Here is a 23317-nt window from a genome sequence, read left to right on the forward strand (position 1 = left end):
GCCAGCAGGCTCCTCGGACAGGACTGCTGACGAATGGTAGGATGTTGTGGGACGGTGTGTGTGTGTGTGTGTGTGTGTGCAGTGAGGCTGCGTGGGGGTTGAGTTTGATTTCGAAATCAATGTGACAGATTGCCTGGCTGGCTTTTCACTTTTGAATGGTTTCTCACTGTTTGTAGGGTGTGTTGTTGTACCTTTTCTTCCTCTTTTATTCTTTTGTCTCTCCCTCCCCTCCCCTCTCATGCCTCCTTTGTGTGCTGCTGGATCGTGGCCGACGGCGGGGCAGAGTAGTCTGGGCCTGTGGATGTGGATGTGGATGGGCCAGACAAATGATGGCTCCTCCTGTTTAATTTGTGTGTTTTTTTTCCCTCCTCCTCCACTGACTTTTTCCTCTTTTCTGTCTCTTTTTAACTGCCCACTCAGCCGCTGTTGTGAGAAGAAAAGTTGTGGCAACCGAAACGAGACACCCTCTGACCCGGTCATCATTGACAGGTAATGAGATCAAACCACATCCCACACAGTGTCTGTCCACCACCTCAAACAAGCACTTCTTCCTACTAAATGTCCAGGTCACCCTTTCTTTGTATATATGCACCTACACAATCACAAAAAGAGAGAGAGAGAGAGAGAGAGAGCGAAATCACGGGTTGATGTGAAGGTTGTTATGGTGAGATCTCACCAATCAGCTGTTGCATTTACACAAAACAAGTGAGAGGAGTACACATGTATGGATGTATGGATGTGTGGGCTGGATGTATGCATACAGAGGGGTTCATGTTTGTGTGTGTATTTCACATATAAATATGAATTTTTACAACATAAGCGTAAGTGCTTCTGCCAAGTTGGTTTCAAAGAAATAAAATAGGAGTAGAAGGGTCATTGAACTGTTTGCTGTGGTAATTTGACTAGCGGGGCCGTAAAGTGTGTAGTCGCAACTCGCCGGGAAGAAAGGGAAGAGAACGGACGAAGCTCCTGCAAACAGCTAGCTGGTTAGTTAGTTAGGTATCTTGTCCCCAGGCGGAGCAGGCCCCCAGGAAGAGCGCTGGGCTGCAAAGCAAATTTTTGCAATGTCCAAACGGTGGTGCTACAACTTCCGTGTCCGTCATGTGATGCCATTGGGCCCAAAATTACTTACTTTTTTCTAGACTTACATTGGGAAACTCAACGGATAATTTTTTTTTAGGTAAATCAACTTCCCAGTTGGAACACTTGAATAGCCCTTATTTAAATCATTAGGTCCTAAAAGTTGTAAAAATGCACTAATAGCCGAATCCAGAGTTATTTTCCTTCCTCCGTTCATGTAAATGAGCCCCAGACTGAGGCTGCTCTATGGGCCCAATGGCTGTGGAAGATTGCCGAATGATACGGGTTCTTTATGTGGAAGATCGCCGGATGATCCGGGTACTTTATCACCCGCCAGTCGAGCCATTTTGGCTTCATGCACCACTGAGCAACTCTCATAGGAATGAACGGGAGCCCGCCTCCAACGCTGTATCCAGTTCTCTTTATACATCCATGAGTTAGCTAGGTAGCTTGTCCCCAGGCGGAGAGACCATTTAGACCCGGCGCTGCCACTGGCCACCAGCCTGCTGTTCGGCTCATTTTCCGTAATCAGTGCAGCACCAAAGCCTGGTGGAACCAGCCCAAGAGCTAGCCAGTCAGGTATCCCCCAGCTATCTTGCTAATTCCACCATGCTCCAGTGACACAATGCTTACAGAAAACAAACCGAACAAAGTTGTCACTCCTCTGGCAATAGCAATGTGCGTTCCTCTGCTGTGTCATTAAGTTGTTCAACTTGACTCATTTATATTTCTGTGTCTCGTAACATTACTACTTCACTGCTTGTTAAGTCGTTACTGTAAAACCTCACCTCAGTGAGTCCATGACTTGCTGCAATTCGGTTTAGTTTATGTGGAAGTCAGCCCGCTACAACGAGCACTATGGTCACTACTACCTAAACAAATCCGCCGCTCTGACCATCCTGCTACGTTGATTTGAATGGGAACTACTCCTAATTCTATTTCTATGGTCAGTTTACACTGCATCAATGCAAGGAGGCTGCAATATACAAAGTATCTGTCTGTGCCCCATGTGTTTCTCTCTTCTGTTTATCTGTTGATCTATCTTCAGCCTGCTGCGATCTGTTTCAGTTTGGTCGCTCATTACGTTTCACAGCCGACGTTGCACCTTAAACCTGCCAAAAAGCGCAGATTTCCTTTTATCAGAAGCATGTGGGTCTCCCATACCACCAGGCTGGCTCACATATGTAGTAAATGTTCACCCTGACAGCCAGTTATCAGGCTTAAAGGCGGGTGACCCCCGCAGTAATCAGCGTGTGTGAGGGCCTTCACGTCCGAGGGATTTCGGAGGTCTCGCGCTGTCTGCGCAGCATTAACCAGTGTGATGAATGCTCATAAGCGGACCGCATGTGAAATACTTTCTCTGTGATGTCATGGATGCAACCTTCATCTCCTCCTCTTCTTCTCTCCTCTTCTTCTCTCCTTCCCCACAATCGTCTGTCTAGAAAAAGACTCACTTCATATACGTCAAGGACCCTTTTCTTTCCCCTCCTCAGTTCAAGCTGGCTGGCTGTTGACAGTGTGTCTCAAAGGATCTCTGCTGAAGATAGTTTTCATATAACGGAAAAAATCGGGCTGTTGTCTTATGAATTTTCCCAGAATACCTCGGAGCAGCTGCTTTTCCCATTTACTGTAGCGCATTTCTCTCCCAATAACCCCCCTTTTATACTTCCTCCTAACATGGCTAAACCTCCTCGCAATTTGTTAGTAAGCAGCTCGGCGGCGGGCTGGTGAGGATTGATTTAAATGGAATCATTGACCTACTGTACTCTCTAATCACACTGGGCATATCCCGTCCTGATGGAGGCTTCTCTCTCTTGACTGGCCTGCAAAATCCTCTCTCCTCAGGGAGCGGCCTATTAGCAGCCAGTTAATTTCTGATAAGCCAATGGGATTTTTGCGTGGCCCTGTGCCCTTTTATCCCACCTTATGTGCACTCTCTCATTTGACTGTATGCATGTTCACCACACACAACAATTGACAGATGTGCGTGTGTGTTTAGAGCATGTATACACTGCGTGTGTGCACACAAACGGATGTATATTTTCGTGTGTGTGTTGGGATCGTTGCACGTTTTATTTATGTATGTATATGGATGTATGTGCGATTGTCTATGTGTCTTTGTGACCCCTACTTTGACCCTTTTCCCTAGTCACTGCTTGGGTCTTAAATTATTCATGTGTGCATGTGTGTGTGCAGCCTATGTGCATTTGTGCATGTGTGTGCTTGCAGTGTGTGTGTGTGTGTGTGTAGGAGACGGTCTGTTTCTGTGGCTCCAGTAATCAGCCTCCTGCTCCCAGCCCCAACACCTGTTCTCCAATTAACATGCAGCGTGCTGGGGCCCACTCGCTGCTATCGCCCAGCCACTGCTTTCTACCCCTTTTCTTCCTCTTTTTTCTCTCTCAGTCAGCTCCACGTTCCCTTCCTCCCCGCCGCCTCGCCTTGTATCTGTACTTCTGCACACCCCTCTCGCTCTTTTCCGTTCGCTCTCACATGCTCCTTACTTCTTCACTCCCTATTGCTTAATTCCCCCGCTCCTTTTCTTTTCCCTCACGTTACCATCTCCTCCACCAACCCCCCCCCCTCCTTCCCTTTAGCCTGTCTAATTTTGCCATAATTAGGCGGTGTCATTAGGACACCTACCCAAGCACAAGGGAGTTTGCAATTCCCCAAACGGCCCGAACCCCCTCTTTTCTAATCTCCTTTCCATATTGTTTCAGTTTTCTCTCCCCCTTTCTCCTCCTGCTGCCGTTGCTGCACCCCCTCCTCCGCCTCTTCTTCTCCCTAATCCTGATTTGAGTGAAAGGAGAGAGAGGAGATCACAGCTGATCCATAGGGAGGGGTGAAGGGATAGAGGGTGGAGGGACCGAGGGATGAAGAGGGCAAGGGCAGTCGTTGACAAAGAGATGACTCTTGGGTTGCCTATGGGAGAGAATTATCTAATGCCCCGCTGCCTGCTGTGTCTAATAGTTTTACAATTGTCTAATCTTAACGTTGGTGAGCTGCTGCACTCAGGCCTGATGTGACTTCTCTGTTTGGTGTGGAGTGCCTTATTGTTGACTGATGGACTGGCTTGTTCACTGATTGGTTTGATGATCGATCAATAGACAGATAGATAGATTGATTCCTCTGGGCTCATCACCATAAATCTTCACTAACTCCTCAAACTCATGCAGTCAATGCTAATATAACTTTTCTATATTGGAGTAACATTTTTATACTGGAGTGTCTATTTGCGCCCGGGTGAGAATAGTCACACGGCAGCTATTCGCCTATTTACACCCGGTAATAGTAGTAGTAATATAAAGAGCAACAAAGTTCATGTAAAGAGTAGGTTGTGGTGGATGAATGGGTAAAATTCAGGACTTTCTATTATTATTATTTTCAGTTTTCAGTTGCAGTTTGGTTAGGTTTAGGCAACAAATCTACTTGGTTAGATTTAGGAAAAATATACATACAGTACATATACACATACAGTATCTAATGTGTGCCCGCGTCAGGTGCAAATAGCATCTGCCTTTTTATATTTGGCCATGATATTTTTGTATTATGTTCTCAGATTTGTTTTACAATTAGTGTTGAAACAGTGGATTAATTGTTGGACAAATAATTGACAACAACTTGGATAATCGATTGATTGTGTAGCTGGTTCACAATTAAGCTTTGCTGTTTTTTTTCTTTGTTGTATTACACTGATAACAACATCTAAATCAAATGAAAATATAATATATAATCAGCGCTGTAATACTAATATCTTTCACCAATCTTTATTCCTTTCATTCCGTAAAGCTCCTCCACTCTGAGAAGTATTAACCCAGGCAGATCTGTTAATGGCTGCATTATTGCCATGCTGACCTCTGACCTCTGAGAAACTATATTGGTTCTGGGCCAAAGCTGGCCTCTGTATTTATGAGTGAACCATGGGTTTACAATGGAGACAAGCAGATGTCAGTATTAGTATTAGACTGTGGGGTTTGGATGGGAGTGGGGGGGGGGGGGGTCAGCGCTCAGTGTGAGTGCGTGCTTTTATATTTGGCTAAGAAGCTGAGATCAATAGTTGGTCATAAGGATCCATCGTAAGGCAAGAGCCTTGTGAGGTGGGGTCGGGCTGGAGAGGGGGGTGATCAATGGCAAGCACTATCTCACTAATTGATCGTGTTTCCAAGAGGGGTCTTTTTTAACAAGCCGGCGCTCAGAGAAAAGAAGAATAATCAATAGGAATTTTCCAATGTTGTCAATATGGCTCTTACCTCCCCGAGACTCAAAATCAGCTCACAGAGACTCAAACATACTCGTGCATATCAGCCTCCATTCAAACTGGGATTCAAGTACCATCACTTTCTGTGATTTCTTTCTAAAACAGTTCATTTTGCTTTCTGAGTTGATCGTTTTACTATTTGAATGATTATTAGTTGGCTTGACTTCAGATGCTTGGCTCCTAGAGGAATCCATTACTCTTAATCTCAGGTTGTGGGTCGTATTGATCTGTTTGTAGTCTTGGTTCTAGTTATGTGCATGTACCACAGCTTTGTTTTCAACTAGCCAGTGCAGCGGTGTTGTTGTTTTTTCAGTCCTAATTGATGTGTAGTAGACCGCTTTAGTTTCAGCTCAATTACAAAATCCCCTAGCTGAATGTTTATTATTTGTTAATTCATTTTCTGCGGTTAATTCTCAAACCTATTTTTCCTGCAAATACACATCTTCCAGTATGGTAACGTACAGACACACGTGCACACCGAGTCTCAGTTCTGCAGCGCAGTAAAACTTTTTTTTATAGTTCTTTACGGATTAACACTGTCTGGACAGTTTGACAATAAACTATTCAGATATCATTTGTTCGTGTATGTAAATGTCTGTGGTGTCTCAGAGAGGCAGCCTGACCATCTGTTTCCATGTTAGTCCGTCCACCTGCTTGCGTCTGCCCGTCTTTAACTAATTTAAAAAATAACAGTATATGTTGACGCGGGCCACTTCCCTAGCCGTGTGCCTCTGAATGGTCTTTTTCACCGCCTGTTCTTACAGCAGGACAGTTTCTCCTTGTACTGCTAATGGAGGGGAACACTGGCCTCCTCATTCTTCAGCTTCAACCAGAAAGAAAATAGAAGCTCTGAGTCTTTGGGAAAAGAACATTAAACCATCAGCCAAAGAATAAATGCAGTAACATTTGTTGGACTGTGTCAGGGGTCGAATTCCTCCCCTTTCCCAGATGCATACTCATGCACTGCCGCCAAGTCGCCCTGTTAGGTCATCATATATGCACTTGAGAATTTTATGTGAGAGACAACAATGTCATTTTAGGAGATTGTTTCTCATACTCCCAGTATAAGCTGAAAACTCATACTGTAGCCTTCTCTGTTGATACTGGCACCCTGGACCTGCACTCCCATTACCTTTTCTATCACATTGTCTATAAGATGACTTGTCTAAAAGTCTATTAAGAAGTGAACATCCTGAGAGGCAGTGAACCAGTGAAAAGTGAAAGATTTGAGTTTTCTATTTTCCCTCCTGTTTTTTAATATATATTTCACTCTGAAACAGGACGTTGGGGCGCGCCAGTCATCAGTAAGGAGGACTTTATGTGAGAAGTAGCTGAGAAAAAAGACAAAAGTAAATGGTCTCTGACAATAACTGTTGAGGATCACTCTCCTCCTCCGTCTTCCAACTTACAGAGGATGTGGAGGAGGTGCTTTTTTACCCTCCATTTGAGTCTCTGGCCGCAGAAAGAGCTGCAGAGGATGTTGGCAAAGTTACTGCAAAAAGACTCTTACAGACTCGCCTTCAAGAAAACACATTTTCATTGAACTGGATATATAAGCATTTATGTGTGTCTATTCAACGCAGTAAATATGGCACTTGTTTTATGAGTATATAATAATGCATTACAACCAGTGGGCTACCTCGGGTCAGAAAAGTGAATCCAAGGCTGAAGTGCCTTATACTTGCATTGTATCTAATATCCACAGGGGGCGACTCCTCTGGTTGCAAAAAGAAGTCTCATAGTATAGAAGTTTATGAGAAAATGAGCCTACTTCTCACTTGATTTATTACCTCAGTAAACATTGTAAACATGAGTTTATGGTCTCAATCACTAGTTTCAACTCTTCTTCAAAACAGCATGATGTTCATTTAGTAAATTATGGTCACATTTAGAGTCAAATAGACCATAAAGGAGGGTATGCTTTAAGGCGTGGCTACCTTGTGATTGACAGGTTGCTACCACGGTGTTGTCCGGTCTGGGAGTTGTCCGTGTTTTCGTTTTAGAACTTCAACCGTTTCATAGTGTGTCTTCAGTTCATGAAAGTTAATTAGAACATTTTGGTTGCCTAAAAACGTCTTATTCAGCATTCGGTTGAACTTTGCTCCACCCTCTTGTGTCACTTCTGTTTGCAAAAAAACAAGATGGCAACGGCCAAAATGCCGAACTAAAAGCTTCAAAACCGAATTCCGCAAACCAATGGGTGACCTCACGGTGACTATGTCCACTTCTTATATATAGTCTATGATTACAACCTATCCTGATATGATACTACATATAGTGTCTTTATTTACTCAGGGCAAGCTGGCAATCTATTTTTGACATTTGTTACTTCAAGTGTTGCTGTAGCATGAAATGTGTTGCTACGGTAACTTGGAGTTTAATATACCTTGCACACTGTGTTGCAATATATCATTTTAATGACAATCTTCCAACTAATCATCAACAAGTAAACTCAGTTGTTGGATTTCACTCCATCAGGTAGTAGTGTTGCTGGATTGCTCTCACAATCTGACACATCACACTGATCACAATATGTATGCATAAATTACCTGTGTGCGCCACACATACATGCATACATGCACAGAGACAAAGTCAGACACACTGGCCCCTTCAGTCCGCTGTCACAGGTCTCTCCCTGGTGGGGTAGCACTGTCCGGTCCCTCCAGACCCCCTGTCAGCGAGCCCCTCAGGCAGGGGGGCCAGGCAGCGTGGCGACAGGGCCCTGAGGCTCCAGTGCACACCGCCTCACACAGCGGAGCGGCACACAGGCTGGACCACTGAGCAGCTGGCACAGGACCGCGGGGATGGCTCCTCCCTTGGGGCAATGCAAGGGGGGAGAATGACACAAAGACAGACAGGGAGGGACGATGCAATGTCTAGAATATCAAATCCACTGACAGGTACCGCTTCAAACAGTGAGAGCCTCACTCAGAGTTGGACTGGTGAAAATGAGTTCAGGGACCTTTCGTGGAGCTCTCGAAACGATGTGGTCTCATGTGAACTGGGAAGATCCCGGACTCCAGTGTGCACAGGAAGTGTATAATGAGTGGTAGGTTATGGGCCGGGTTTGTGTTTGGTCACCTTTGCTCCGCTTCGGCCAGTGTTAGCTGTTGTGGCTTGAACCCTGACACGAGGAGAAGGCCTGGTTTGTTTGCTTTTAGAGAGCCTACAGAGGGGGCAGTCGGAAACAGAGAGCAGTAGAGAAATGTTTTGACAGGAAATGGGAACGGACTACCAATGGGGCTAATGTGGAGGAACAGCAGGGGGACTTTTAGAGTGGGTGGGATGCTGAGAGGATGAGGGGGGGCAAATTAGAAGTTTTGAGTTGCAGCTCAATGGCGCTCTGAAAGGCCTCGCACTCACAGAGTAGCTGGGGCAACCCCTCTCATTTGTCTGGCCACTAATAGGGTTCACCTTTGGTTGAGCGGTGTAGAGATTAAGTAGGGGCACTCAGAGGATCAGAAGGGGGCAGATTAGTGTGATTTAGAGGTACTTCAGATCGCAGGCAAGTGAGCGCTGTGTGGTTATGTGTGTGATTTGTATTTGTGGGTTTATTTTTCATGTGAAATTCCTGCATTTGCCATTTATTTTGTAAGGGGATCTTGTATCAGTATAATCAGGATCTCGTGTGTGTGTGTGTGTGGAGTCAGAGGCCAGTTAGCAGTGGTATTTAGGAACATGGGCTGTTTTCTTTGGCTGGATGCTGCTGCTGTGGGTGGAGCTGGTAGGGTGTGTGTGTGTGTGTGTGTGTGATGGGGATCAGTCTGTTAAGGTCTTAAATTTCACTAATGACTTAACAATGCCCCCTGGTGCTGGGCCGGCCCTGCTGGCCACCTTGTTTGTTTGTTTGTCTCTTTATCTGGAATCTGGACAGACTATATTTCTCCCAGGAGTTAGATTTCTCTACACGTTTTCCACCCTTTCACTTTTTGAAAATGTTTCCAAACACTAATATTTACACATCTGCAGTATTCCTTAAATAAAATGTGATTAAGTGTCCTTATTGACTTATGCTTGAGGCAATAGTTATCCCTCCTCTGGGACATGGACAAAGGCGAGGCTATTATACAGTTTTCATACAATAGATCTACATTTTTAACTTCTACTTGCACTTTAATTGCTCCGTGCTAAAGGAAGAATAGAGTGCTGCAGGGATGACGTATTTTTGTATGTCAACCAGGAAGTTAGCATCGCCCTGGTTCCCTCGATAACAAACCAGTGGTATTTTTCTATTGGGTTTTGGTTTATTGCAGAAAATAAGCTCTGCGGCAAGCTTTTTAAATTAGACAGCGCTGATCAAATACTGTATGAATCAATATTCTGTTACTGTAAGGCCTATTTCTCGCCTGAAATGTTTTCAGAAACACCTTGTAGTGAACTGTTTAGCTGAAAAATGAGAAAGCTTGTGACTCGGGCAGCCATGTTGAGATCAGTTGAGGAAATACCCACCAGCCGGAGCACAGCCAAAGGAACAGCCAAAGGAACAGCCAATAGGAACGCTCTCTCTCTGAAATGACCTGTGATTGGCCAAACCTCCCGTCACGTCAGATCTTTTAAACCCTGAAAACAGAGCCATGAGGAGGTGCAGAAGTCCAGTTATCTCTCAGAGCACTTGAATTACAATATGCTGAAAGGTTATTATGGAATTCATGCCCAATGATGCCAAAAACATCTGCCTATTGAAGCTTTAAGTGTGTGTTTACCACAGATCTTATTTCAGGCATCTAACTAAAAACCCATTCAAAAAACTCATTGACTTCCAGAAGAGGGAACTGGAAGTGCTAAAATGCTAACTCATTTCCTGGTTTTAGGACTCATTCCTGCACCACTCTATATATTGCAGACTGCAGAATAGACTTATGCACTGAGCTGCAGTATATAAAGTTAAAGCAAAGCAGAAATCTTCGCCGGCTCTTTTGTGTTTCGCTGGCAGAATCATTAACGCAGCAGATGTTGTGTTTTCCTCATCATGGAGGAAAAGTTACAGCAATTGCAATGTCACTATCGTCTTTTGGATGCATGTAGCGTGTGCGTACGTGCGTGCGTGTGTGTGTGTGTGTGTGTGTGTGTAATGGTCCTGATGAATCTGTCAGGGCTGAGGGCAGGGGGTGATGTGACTGCTGACAGGCTCCCAGCATGCATGCTGAGAGCCCCAACAGTCGGCGTGCCCTCCCTTCAGCCTCCCCACCACCCGGCTCTCCTCTCCCAGTCCTCGGCTCCACACATTTGCTGTGTATTAGCCACGGACAGTAAATTACTGCGCCCTGGACCTCTTAGTGATTCCATTCCCCTCTCTTCACACGTTCTTCCTCCTCTCCTCCTCCTCCTGCAGCACCATTACCCAGCTCACCTTCTCCTGCGTCTGTCTATCTATCTCTCAGCTCCTTTCCAGATCTGTTTTCCTCCCCCTGTCTGTCATATTCGTCCTGGCTCTTCGACTCCCTCAACCCTGTCAGATTCCTCTCCCCTTTCTGTCTTTCTCTCACTTCCGTTATACTTCTCATCCTCCGTTCTTCTATTGTGTCACGCTACACAGCGTTCCCTCCCATACACATCCCCACCGCTCCCCCTCTACTTTCTTACAAGCAGGTCCCTGTTGTCTAGGCTTCACAAGTTTCTCAGCTGCTTCTCTCTCTCTCTTTCGTCCTCCTTCCTATCCCTCTCTCCCGCCCTCTCCTTCCCTCCCTCTCTTTGCTTCCCCCCCCCCTTCTCTCTCTTTCTGGAAACAGATGTTGTTTGTCAGATCTTATCATTACTGGCTAATTAAGAAGACATCTCTTCTCCTTCTGTTGTTGCTTCTCTCTCCTCTCCTCTCCCTCTCGGTGGCATCCATCCCAGATTCATTGTTCTTCTCTGAGAGAGGTTCGGGTCGAGCTTTGATATACACACGGTATTGGTAAATCTGATTAGTGGCTGATTGATTGAAAGGCTATTGAGAAAGCGAGATTACTGTTGGTGTATTGCAGATGACCTCCTGGTATGTTTGAAATGTCTTCAGCTGTAGAGGGTGCTCCGTGTCTCCATTTGACAGTATATTTTGAATCCTCGTCCCTCAGGACACACCAAGCATGCTGGGAGAGGTGAGGCCACTGATGGGACTTCTATTCCCCGTCCTGGTTGTGAATTCATGTTCTCCAGACTCTGAATATCTATCCATATCCATCTATTTGGCAGGCTGACCGCAAGTCCCGTGCGGCCGAGCTCGGTATGCAATCTCTGCTTTTGGCTGAGCTCGGGAGACTGAAACATTAATTCATTTTAAATTTGTTGAGATGCACATTTATCAGCTAGCAAGAGGTTACACAGCAAAACACTTTAGCACCCAGGAGAAACCTCGTTGAAACGCTCGAGTGCCTCTTGTGTACCCTTCCCATCACTCCGCTTTCCTCCCCTCAGCCCTCTTCTTCCTCGCAGCTCCACCGTGCCTCAGTCACTTTTGCGGTGGCAAGCCTGAAGGTTTTACAGCGCTACCAAGCTCTATAAATCAGCACTAGTGGTTTAAATGTTTGGCTTTGTCACAGTTCTCAAGTTTAGAGGGTGGGCTGGGGCCGAGGTTGCAGGGGTGAAGCCAGCCTGGGAGGCAACGGAGAAGAGGCCAGGAGGGGCACAGCCAATCCACCAGAAACATTTATAAAGAGCTGTGTTCCCCCATGTGCTCGCTGTCTGCCTGAGGCCATTTCCCCACTGATTCTCTTGATCAATAACATAGGGTTTTTGAATTTATTTTATATAGTGAAGCTATTTCAGCTGAGTTTATTAAAACGATACGTTTTCCGATTCCTTACCTAAAGGAATGTAATGTTTTTTTCTATTTTTTTCTATTTAGCAAACCTCTAAACTTCTCAAATGTTAAGTTTGTCTACACACAAGCAGCCAGACAACAACTTTGCCTGAATATAATACAAGTTATTATCTAAATTAATAATTATCTGAGAAACCAAGACTATGAATCTGATGTGGTATTACAGTTTTCGATACTGAGTGCAGCAGTCGCTACCAAAGAGTTAATGCTCAGCCCTTCTGATCAATAAACTGGTATTTAACCAGTGGTGGAAAGTAACTAAGTATATTTACTCAACTACTATGCTTATGTGTAATTTAACCTACTTTAAGTACGAGTATTTCCATTTTCTTCAAGTCAAATATCGTACATTTTACTCCACTGTGTTTATTTGACAGCTGTAGTTACTGGTTACTTAAGATTTTTACACCCAAAACACACATTCATCATTCAGACATTCATCTTTTACTTGAGTAAAAGATCATTCTCCACCACTCTATTGTACTTGGCTGGTTTGAGGTGCATGTCAGCATGTGAGAGTACAGATGCTGTTTAAAGGCACAGTGAGGAGGATTTGTCAGTTGTGGTTTGTAAATGCAGCATTAAAAGTTGGACGAGCTTTGTCCGCTTGGCATTTCGCCTTGCCAAATGTCCTTTTTTTTCGGCGCTGTATCCACCATTATTGTAGCTTCTGGTTGCTACAATGTGTTCACAGAAAAATAAGAAAACACAAACTGCGTGCAGGGTCTCTGCAGATACAAACACCGCTATGCACTTCTAGTGGGTCATAAGTGATGACTGAGAGGAATTACTTTTGTATCAGTATATACGTTGTTTTTTAGGAAACCCCTTGTGCCTTTAAAGTCATACAGGATAAGTACTGATGTCACGGAGAGACTGTTAGTCATCAGGGTAATGTTGCTAAGATGTAGTTCGTGGATAGAGGTTTCATTTGTAACAATCATGTAAAAATCAGGAAAGCTACAGCTGTTTAATTGATGACTGGTTGTGCGTTATACAAGCTGTTATAAAAAAAGGGAGAAAAGACGAGTATGGAGTCAGTTTGGCTGGTGAAAGGCGAGTGAAGCTGATGCCACAGATATCCCTGTATGTTTTAGGAGGAGGAGGAGGAGGAGGGGGCTGGACTGGGAGGTTGGTGTGAAAGGTCCTGTGGTGGTATGCGACAGAGGGGGTATCAGTTCGTGGAGGGTTTTCTGTGCCCCATTAGCAGTGTCAAAGGTCATGTGCCCCGGGTGTTAACCCTGGTGACCAGTCTAGCTTCCAGTCTGCCAGGGGACCCGGGTCCAGGGGTATTTATTACTATCCCCCCCTCACCTCCCCGCTCCATCCCCCAAACACAGCTCTCCCCATGGAGGAAAACAAAACACCTCCATCCCTCCCCCCCCAGCCGTTCCTCGGCCCGGGTACATGTACTAATTGGATGCATATCCATACACTGATGCGTGGTGACCCATCTGTAGGTTTGTGCTTCGCCGTGAAACATTCTTAGGTCAACACTGGTTTATCCAAATCCTAGCGCACATAGCCACGAGCTGCGGCATGTTTTATTAAACATCAGCCTGCGCGTACAAACATATGACTTTTAGACATTTGTTTTTGAGGCATCATTTTTGCTAATTTTGCATGATTGATTGTGCACACATGGTTGCTTGCAAAGTCTTTGTGTATTTTCCCGCGATATCACGCATGAATGTGTGTGTGGTTTGCACAGCCAGCGTGTGACATATGCATGCGTACGTATATGTGGGCCTGCTGCATGAGTTAGTGCTCTCAGTGTGTGAGTGTGGCAGAGGAAGGCCCTCAGCATGTCAGTATGTTTTAATGCTTCACATCTGGTTTCCTAATTTTCCTCCCACCCTCCCTGCCCTCCCCTCAGCTCCCCTCCACTGCGATGTCAGGACACTGTTTTGTTTTTTCAGTGTTGGGGGGGATGGAGGGAGGGTATCTGATGAGTGATGGCCCTGAATACAGGACATCAACATTCTCCCTCTCTTCCTCTGTCTTTGCATCCCCTCTTCTCCATCTTTCTCTTCCTCTATATCCCGCTCTCTCTTCTTATTTCTTACAATCAATACCTATTGAGCATTATGGAGGGGGTTGGAGTTACATGGATGAAGAGGATGAAGCGGATGAAGAGGAGAAGCTCTTTTTTTCTGTCTCCACCTCTGAGCAGCAGGGCATCCACGTCTGCTGAACAAAAATTACGACAATCTCCTCCTCCTCATTCTTCTCCTTCAAATTTCCCCTCCTATATTTTTGTATTAAAGCATAAATTTGTTATCTTTGGTGCGGTAACCCAAAAATATGAAGGCCAAAGGCAGATCCCAGAAAAGGAGACGAGCAGAGAAAGTTTTCTAGCCGTGCCACTAACTAACTTGAACTCTGCGTTAAAGCCTTTTTGCATGACATGCTTCAAGAGCCGCTGGTACCAGTAAACCTTCATTTACAATGAGCACAGAGGGCGACGTGTTTTATGTCTATGTGAAAAGGCAGTTTATGTCAACAGTGATTAGTGCTGATGAATGCCTATGAAAATTTTTGTTAGGGGTCCTGTGCTGCTTAGGTGCTCGTTGCATGATTAAGGCCACATGTAGAGCCCAGTGTGTAACACTTATGTGTAACAGATGCCCTGACGGACTGAGAAACGTGAAACTGAGGGTCAACACTGAGGGGCGAAATATTTACACAAACTGCATTTCTGCTATTGTTTTTAGTGTCGCGACTTGCTGGTTGGTCAAACTAGTTTTAGTTAAGCGTGTTGTCAACATTGGGGATGGTCGGCCTCACGCTGCGAGGCCTGTGTTTAGTCTTGGGAACCGAAGCAGATGCAGACAAAAGGGATCGGAGGCCTTGACAGAGATGCAGAAGTGAAGACAGAAAAGAAAAAACAGACTCCCTGTGGTGCCACAGTGGAAAACGATCCCGAGGTTTAAGGCTCGGGTCTATGTTTTGTTTGTGTTTCCTGTCTTAAGTGTGTCGTTGAGGGGAGATGTTGTGGAAGATAAAACCTGCTGGCCACAGTAAAGTCTGTGAAATTCAATTACATCTTAAATTTGTCATCGAGCAAAAATCATGAGGAGTTTGCGCTTATCAAGTTTCGGTGTCATATTTGTTAGTAATCTGCTGTGACAGGAAGATATTCTGTATTATTAGTGATTGAAAACCACATAAATACAGACTCATATAACAGTTTAAAAGTTGAAACATGTTTCCCATTATCTTTATTTGCACTATGTGACTCACTTAACAGTATTTTAAACAAACAGTATCTCCATTTTACAGCTGCTTTATGGACCACAGTATTCTGTGAATGTAAAGAACAAGGCACACATTAAATATAAAACACGCGTAAGCTACTGGAGTTCTTTGAAAACAGCCTTTCTCTGCAATTTCCCCGTGACATGAAGATCACCTCCGATTCTCTGCATGTTCTCCTCGTCTCTTCCCTCTGGATGGGGAGGTGTGTGTGGGTGTATTACATTACCAAAACAAAAACAAACAACGGCAATATTAAACTTTTGCAACCACAATAGAGGAGGGGGATAAAAAACAGAGGGTCCTCGACTTCTTATTAATTATGCAAGATTAGTCTAATTATAATTCAGCAAATGAATGTGTGGCAGAAGGTGCGAGGCGACGGGGCTGGGAGATTTGCATGTTAAGTGGGCAGGGGGAAGCGGCTAATGCATGCTAATATATGCGTCAATGTCTCGCTTTAATTTCAGCATTTGCAGCTGTGTGCGTCCGAACTGAGGGGGGTGAAAAGTTGACTCAATGGGTTTTTGGGAGGGGGGAGTAAAGGTGGGGGGTGTTGGTGTATTAGAGTGTGCATGCATGCATGTGAGTGTGTGTTTCTGAGGCATCTGGTGTCATACAAACAGGGAATGATGAGAAGAAGTCAACAAACAAGGTCAAGAACCCTCAGAAAGTGCACAAAGCCTGAGATGTGTGTAGACAACCTCTCAATTAGGGTTGTGATATCGCTATCTGAGGCATCGCTGCATGTTGTATCACGTCAGTCAGTCAAATGAATGATGACTGCTGGTTAGATGAACATTAAGTGGCCGACAAGCAAGTGGCGAGGAAACGATTGTGGCTAAACCACAGCCAGACCATTGACATGGGTATGAAAACCAAAAAATGTGGTCTCTGTGCTGACTTCCCTCCTTATAAATGATGGCTATAGCCATAATGTAAGAATCATTGCAGGATAACACACGCATACAGAATAACCCTCAAAGGAGGCAGTAAAATGAAACACAAGACTTCTGATCATGGTCTCTTCTCAGAGGCGGGAAACAAACTTTCCTTGTGTAATATACTGTATATATATTGTCAGTGGGGGAAGAAGTACTTGGATCTTTTACTTTAGTAAAAGTAGAAATACCACAGTTTAAAATTACTCCATTACAAGTAAAAGTCCTGAATTAAAAATGTTACTTAAATAAAAGTACAGAAGTATTATCAGCAAAATGTACGTAAAGTACAAAAAGTACTCCTTGGAAGCTATTGTTGTTATTGTTATGGTCAGCCTATATTGTTATAGAATATTATTTGATTCTGTTTTTATCACTAACAAATACATGTAAGTGCATTTTAATGTTGCAGTTCTTCAGGAAATTTGAGATACTTTGTGTACTACTGGGTTGATTAATAGTATAGTACCGCATCATATCATATAAGCATATCATAAATTTTGTCAAAGTGTCAAACAAATGTACTGTGGTATAAAGTACAATATTTCCCTCTGAAATGTAGTGGAGTAGAAGTTTAAAGTAGCATAAATGGAAATAATCAAGTAAAGTACAAGTATGTCAAAATTGTAATTAATATATAATATATAAAATATTTTTAGTATCATTGGGAAAAAAATCCATAATAACCTTTCATCATATTGTAATTCAAGTGTTCTGAGAGAAAACTAGACTTCTGCACCTCCTCATGGCTCTGTTTTCAGGCTTTAGAAAATCTAGCCCGTGACGGGAGACTTTGGCCAATCACAGGTCTTCTCAGAGAGAGAGCGTGTTCCTATTGGCTGTTCAATCAACGCAGGCAGCTGTCAATCACTCGCGAACTCCGATCAAAAGGTCAAACTAGGCAGCGCTGATCAAATATAAATCAATATTCCGTTACTGTAATGACTATTTCTCGCCTCAAATGTTTTCAGAAACATCTTGTAGTGTACTGTTTAGCTGTAAAATTAGAAAGTTTGCTCCGGCTGGTGGGCGGTGCTTGGTATTTCCTCAACTGATCTCAACATGGCTGCCGGGTCACAAACTTTCTCAGTACTTGAGTAAATGTACTTTGTTACTTTCCATCACTGTATATTGTGATTTTAAAATCATGTTAAACCGATACTGTCATGGTGGATGAAGGACTGATGGGGAAAGAAATGGAAGAAGGAAATGGGAGCGGCACAAATGTGCACTTTTACATGCTTCCACCCAAAACTGAGGTCTCTAGCGCTGCTCTTAGGTTGGAGGTCCGAGCTCTCGCTGATAAATTATAACCACCCTCTGCCAACAACAATATTGATTGTCCTCTGAAGAAATAGCTCAAATCAAGAAATATTGGACACACTGTTGGAACTGAGAGCTATAGTTTGAAGCCAGGTCCTGTTCACAAGGGAGAGAGCTGGAGCGAGTGATGGAACAACAGCGAGTAAAAGCTGACAGGATGAGAGAGAGATTAGTATTCGATGGGAGGGTTCAGGGCTGTGGGGCCAATATGAAGTTCCTCTCCAAACAAGCGCTCTCCATTAAAGATGACTTATATTTGCAGAGAGCACAGTGTGGGTGGCATTGGAGCTAAACATGGAGCCCAAAACGGCTGCAGCATTCTTCTTCAGCACTGTTGTTGTTTGTTTAATTGGAGCATTAATGGATGGAGTGGTGTTCTCTGAGAAGTGAAGTGGACATCTGGTTTGAGGGCTATATATTTGCCAGTTGCCATAATTCTATCACAACGCTGCTTCACTTCCTGGCTCATTTTTCTTTTGATTTAACACACTGCCTAATTTCCCTCACCGTGAGATTTGTGTGGATCCTCTCAGCCTTGTCTGCACCTGCCCTCTTTATATATACTTTCCTGCATCTCACCTTGCCAAGTCTCCCTCCTCGCCGTGTTTCCGTGATGGAATGTGTTCTTGTTGTTGCCTTCTCTTTCCCATCGCTGTCTTTGCCTCTCAGCATGGGGACTTTGGGATTGCGGCAGAGAGCTGCGTTGCCATGGCAGCGGGCCGTGTTGCCGAACTGTGTACACCTGGGATTTGGAGTCTCTCTCCATAGTCTCCCTCTCTCCTATTTATTCCACCTTTCTCTCAGGTTTTCTTTGGTGTAGCAGAGGCTATCAGCACCCCGCTCTCTCTCAGCTCCTCTCAGTCTCCACAGCCTATCACCCTCAAAAGTACACTCACATACGTAATGAGACACATATACTTGAAAACAAAATTCATGTCCATACCAGTGCCTGTGCCTCTATCACTACCTTCCTCTTTCCACCTCCTCATTTCACTCTCTCTGTAGTTGCCTCTACTTCGTTCCCTCTCCATTCCCATGTGGGGGTTCAAATACGGCATTGCGGGATACCACGGTCCCCCGAGTCCCCCGGCATACATCACTGTCTCCAGTTTACTTTGAAACACAGCAGCACTTTTCACCGGACTGTGCTTCAAATTCTCATCACTTGATTTAAAGTGTAATAACATTGACTTTAATACGAAGCTAAACAGCTGGGATTGATGTCAGTGCTGTAATCATATAGACACACACACACACACCATCCATAAGACCCGTCTCTGAAAAATAATGAATGTCTTCTTTGACTGCCAGTGTTGCAGGGTAGCAAATTATTCTTTCATGTGATTTCTTAGTCGCTGATGTACAAACATGTGTCCTCTTATTTACCTTTGCAGGTTTTTCTTGAAGTTTTTCCTGAAATGTAACCAGAATTGTCTGAAGACGGCGGGAAACCCGAGGGACATGAGGAGATTTCAGGTATGAAAAGAAAGGAAAAAAATGCATGCGTGTGCTTTAGGGCTACAACTAACGATTATTTTCATTGCCGATTAATCTATTGATTATTTTCTCAATTATTTGATTAGTTGTTTGGTCTATAAAGAAAATTATGAAAAATGTGTGTTTCCCAAAGCCCAAGGTGACATCCTCAAATATTTTGTCCACAACTCAAAGATATTCAGTTTACTGTCATAGAGGAGGAAAGAAACCAGAAAATATTCACATTTAAGAAGCTAAAATCAGAACATTTTTACTGTTTTTTTTCTTAGAAAATGACTTAAACTGATTAATCGATCGTCAAAATAGTTGGCGATTAATTTAATACCTAATAACTAATCGGTTAGCTCTAGTGTGCTTGTGTGTGAGTGGGAAGAGGGAGGGTGGTGACATGTTGGACTGAATATAGGAATCAAATTATAATTTTTGTTTTTTTTACAGTCATGCAAAACATACCCCCTTCATGCCCCTCCATCTCAATAGAACAATTGAATAATTAATTTATTGTCTGTTCTATGTAGACTTTATGACACAATCTTTCACAAAGAAAAAGCTGCGAAAAAGATTTTCCAATGGAACACAATAGAGGAGGGAGTTAAAGGTGAAAGTTAAAAATCAATAAGGAGTCAGAGAGATGGAAAGATAAACGAAAAGGAGTTAGATATGTGGGAGACTCGGTCGTCGGGGTGCCGGGTCGCAGGAAATAGGTTGAGGTGTTTCAGGAAGTTGTCAAGAATTGAGTGATTGGCTCCAGATGGAGGAGGTCACGCTCCGTGACCCAGGAAGTGGTCACAGGGGACACTCCCGCCCCACTTCCTCTGCCGTCTTTCAGCACCAGCGGCCTCTGTCTGGCATTCTCCTTCTCCCAGCTCCGTCCCTTCCCTTCCTCCTTCTCCGTGCTCCCTCTGTCTTCCACCGTGTTTGCTTTAACTCCTGCGACGTGACACATGCTGAGAAGTTATGAGCACGCAGGCGCTCCAAGACTCTCATCTCTGGGTTAAAAGGTGATCAGAGCTGGACAGGAGTCTGCTGCTTGATCGATAATTTACAGTTATTTTCCTTTAGGTTCCCCCTCCCTTTCCACCGCCTATAGCACATATGCTTTTTCTCCTTTTCTTTCTTACGTTCCTTCACCTGCAAATTACTGCCATGTGTTTATTTCGGAGAGGTTTTATCTTTGCTGTCTGATTTTCTAGAAAATGCACATTATAAATAGTTTACTATTCAATTAAAAAAATGACCTTTTCCTCACTGACCCATTTCCTCTAACTCTTTAAAAACACACACTCAAACTCATTACCACTTTCAGAAACAGTATCACATCATCAACACTCATAAATAGCCAAAGAGAAAAAGTATCCCCTCATTAATTATGTGTGTGTCATCCATGCGAGGCAGATGTGGGAAGGGACACACACACATGTTGCGGCCAGAAAATCAAATTAGGGCCACCATATATCATCCAGTGTTTTAACGGCCGGCAAAAATGGGAGATCTGGTCCATATGTTTTGTGTCATTGAAGGATCAGGAGGAGACAGCGATGAGCCTGCTGCATGCTGTATGAATCAAAAAGTTAGGAGTGGAGAGGCCATATGGAGGCCTGATGGAGGAGTGGAGGGGTGCATGAGCGGTGTCATCACCAGAATGCAGGCGTATTATGAAGATCCCAGCGATGTCACATTACCTATTGAGAAATATTACTATCACCTGTATATGCTGAAGCAAAGTGTCGCTGAGGGATTTTGCCGTTGTAACCAGAGATTGTGACTCCCAGCGTGCTGTCCGAGTTTTGAACACACACACTCATCTGTCTCCCCCCTCTCTCTCTCTCTCTCTTTCAGGTGGTCTTGTCCACCACTGTGTGCGTAGACGGCCACGTCCTAGCCGTGTCCGACAACATGTTCGTCCACAACAACTCCAAACACGGTCGGAGGGCCCGCAGACTGGAGCCAGGAGAGTCTGTGGAGAATTCTATGGAATATGGTGAGAAACTCACACTTCAACAATACAATGTCACACCCCATTTATCTTTTTTATTATATTTTATTACACGTCTACTTCATCATTCACACTCACAGTACATACTGTAACAGCAGGTACTAGAGTTGCTTAATGTCCATTTATAATCACTGTGATATATCAAACATAACCAGTGAGGTCATTAACTGAGCTAATTAATGCATTCATTAAATACTTGTCTTCACATAAAGCAGAGATGATAATAACATCTTATCTTAAATCCATCTCTTTAAGCATGAAATTGAATATAGATTTATTTCCAGTTGTAAATCAACAAGTCACATTAACACACATTACATTTGCCCGTACTGCAACTAAGTGAATTTACTCAAGTTATTGAGTTATTGCTATTATATATCTCATTTCATAGTGAGATGTACTTTTTTACTACACTATATCTATCTTACTTTGTCGATTCATATTTTACATACAAAACATACGATGGACTGTTATACTTCAGAATAACTACCCAGTACTATATAAAGTAGTATATCTACTGTATAATACACAGCACAGCAGCTAGCCTCAACATTAGAATACCCTTTACACATTTATGCATCAATAATTATAATCCAATAATAACTAGAGGTATAAGAAAATATAAAAAAACATTATATTATGTTTTGTGATACTGTCGATTCTAAAAAAACACTATTGATTTTTAATTAATAGTTTACATGCAAAGATGAACTCAGTCAATACTTTATTTAATTTGTAAAAAGATGTGCCCTCTCACAGTGGTGCTGTGATGTTGGTTGTTACAGAGACTGTGATAAATGTAGATCCCACTGTTCTGATTGCATGAAAAGGTCAACTTTCTTTACTCAGATTTGATGCATATGGTGGTGTGCTCTTTATACCATGACAGTTTTCCTAAAATTTGATTTAAAAAATTGCAATATATTACAATATATTGAATCGTAATCGCCACAATCTTGACAATACACAGCCATCATAATAACACAACTCTCACAGGATCCATTTCCTGCATGTTAGTGCATTAACTTTTAGTACATTTTACTGATAATACTTCCATATTTTTACTTAAGTAAGATTTAACTGAAGGACCGGATGTATTTTAACACTGTTGTATCGTTACTTTTACTCAAGTAAAGGATCTGAATACTTTTCTAACACTATGCCTGTGTACTCTGTATTTCACACATGTATTTTACTGCTGTATATGAGTGCAGGTCATGTGATTTTTGACCTACATTTGATATGTATCTAACATCGGGTTCTTCATGCAGCTTGTGGTGTTATCCATGGATAAAAGACACAGATATAATTAAAGGAACAGTGTGTAACAATTAGGGGGCAGAAATAGAATAGAATATTAATAAGTATGTTTTCTTTAGTGTATAATCATCTGAAAATAAGAATCGTTGTGTTTTCGTTACCTTAGAATGAGCCGTTTATATCTACATAGGGAGCGGGTCCTCTTCATGGAGCCGGCCACCATGTTTCTACAGTAGCCCAGAACAGACAAACCAAACACTTGCTTTAGAGAGAGCCATTTACATTTTCACGTTGGCCATCTTAGTTCTTCTACACACTTGGCACACAAGAGAAGTTTCAGTTGGTTGCAGTCTGCAACCTCACCGTTAGATACCACCAAATCCTACACACTGCACCTTTAAGTATCCATGAAATAATGTTAGCTTTTAAATTAGCTTTTTAGTTCTGGCCTGAACGATGTCTAAACCAAAGAGCACATTCCCCACATGAAACAGATTTGAAGCATGCTCTATCTACTCTTAAATCGGTGTTCATCCTGCATTGAAACCGTCGGAGTAACTCTTGCTTTTCTCTCGTGTCCAGCCACCCCGTGTATCAAAGCCATCAGTCCCAGTGAGGGCTGGACCACCGGCGGCGCCATGGTCATCGTCATCGGGGAGAACTTCTTTGACGGGCTGCAGGTGGTGTTTGGCAGCATGCTCGTGTGGAGCGAGGTAGGAATTGTCTCCAAAACATCTCGCTAATGATGTTGCAGTCTGAAGCGTATTTTGAAATGATATATATAGCATATGGCTTGTCTCATTATTTAGATGATTTATGGGCCGTCTACACAAATTAATCTTGTGTTAGCCTAAATATTTACAAGGCATGGGGGGAAATAATTTGTTGCTGTTTTGTGACACGATTTC

General features: G+C 43.4%; 1 protein-coding gene across 5 annotated transcripts in view; it reads left to right on the forward strand.

The window, feature by feature from the left end:
* The window catches only part of ebf2 (EBF transcription factor 2), a 35094-nt gene that overhangs the window by 7656 nt on the left and 4121 nt on the right, over positions 1-23317 (forward strand). For all 5 annotated transcript variants that reach the window (XM_074637937.1, XM_074637939.1, XM_074637938.1 and 2 more), the window contains 4 exons: positions 421-489; positions 19051-19132; positions 20993-21134; positions 22992-23122. In XM_074637937.1, the coding sequence (XP_074494038.1) occupies positions 421-489; positions 19051-19132; positions 20993-21134; positions 22992-23122 (424 nt within the window). The remainder of the gene's footprint in view (positions 1-420; positions 490-19050; positions 19133-20992; positions 21135-22991; positions 23123-23317) is intronic.

This window comes from Sebastes fasciatus, chromosome 6, assembly GCF_043250625.1.
Source record: "Sebastes fasciatus isolate fSebFas1 chromosome 6, fSebFas1.pri, whole genome shotgun sequence".
Classification (NCBI taxonomy): Eukaryota; Metazoa; Chordata; class Actinopteri; order Perciformes; family Sebastidae; genus Sebastes; species Sebastes fasciatus.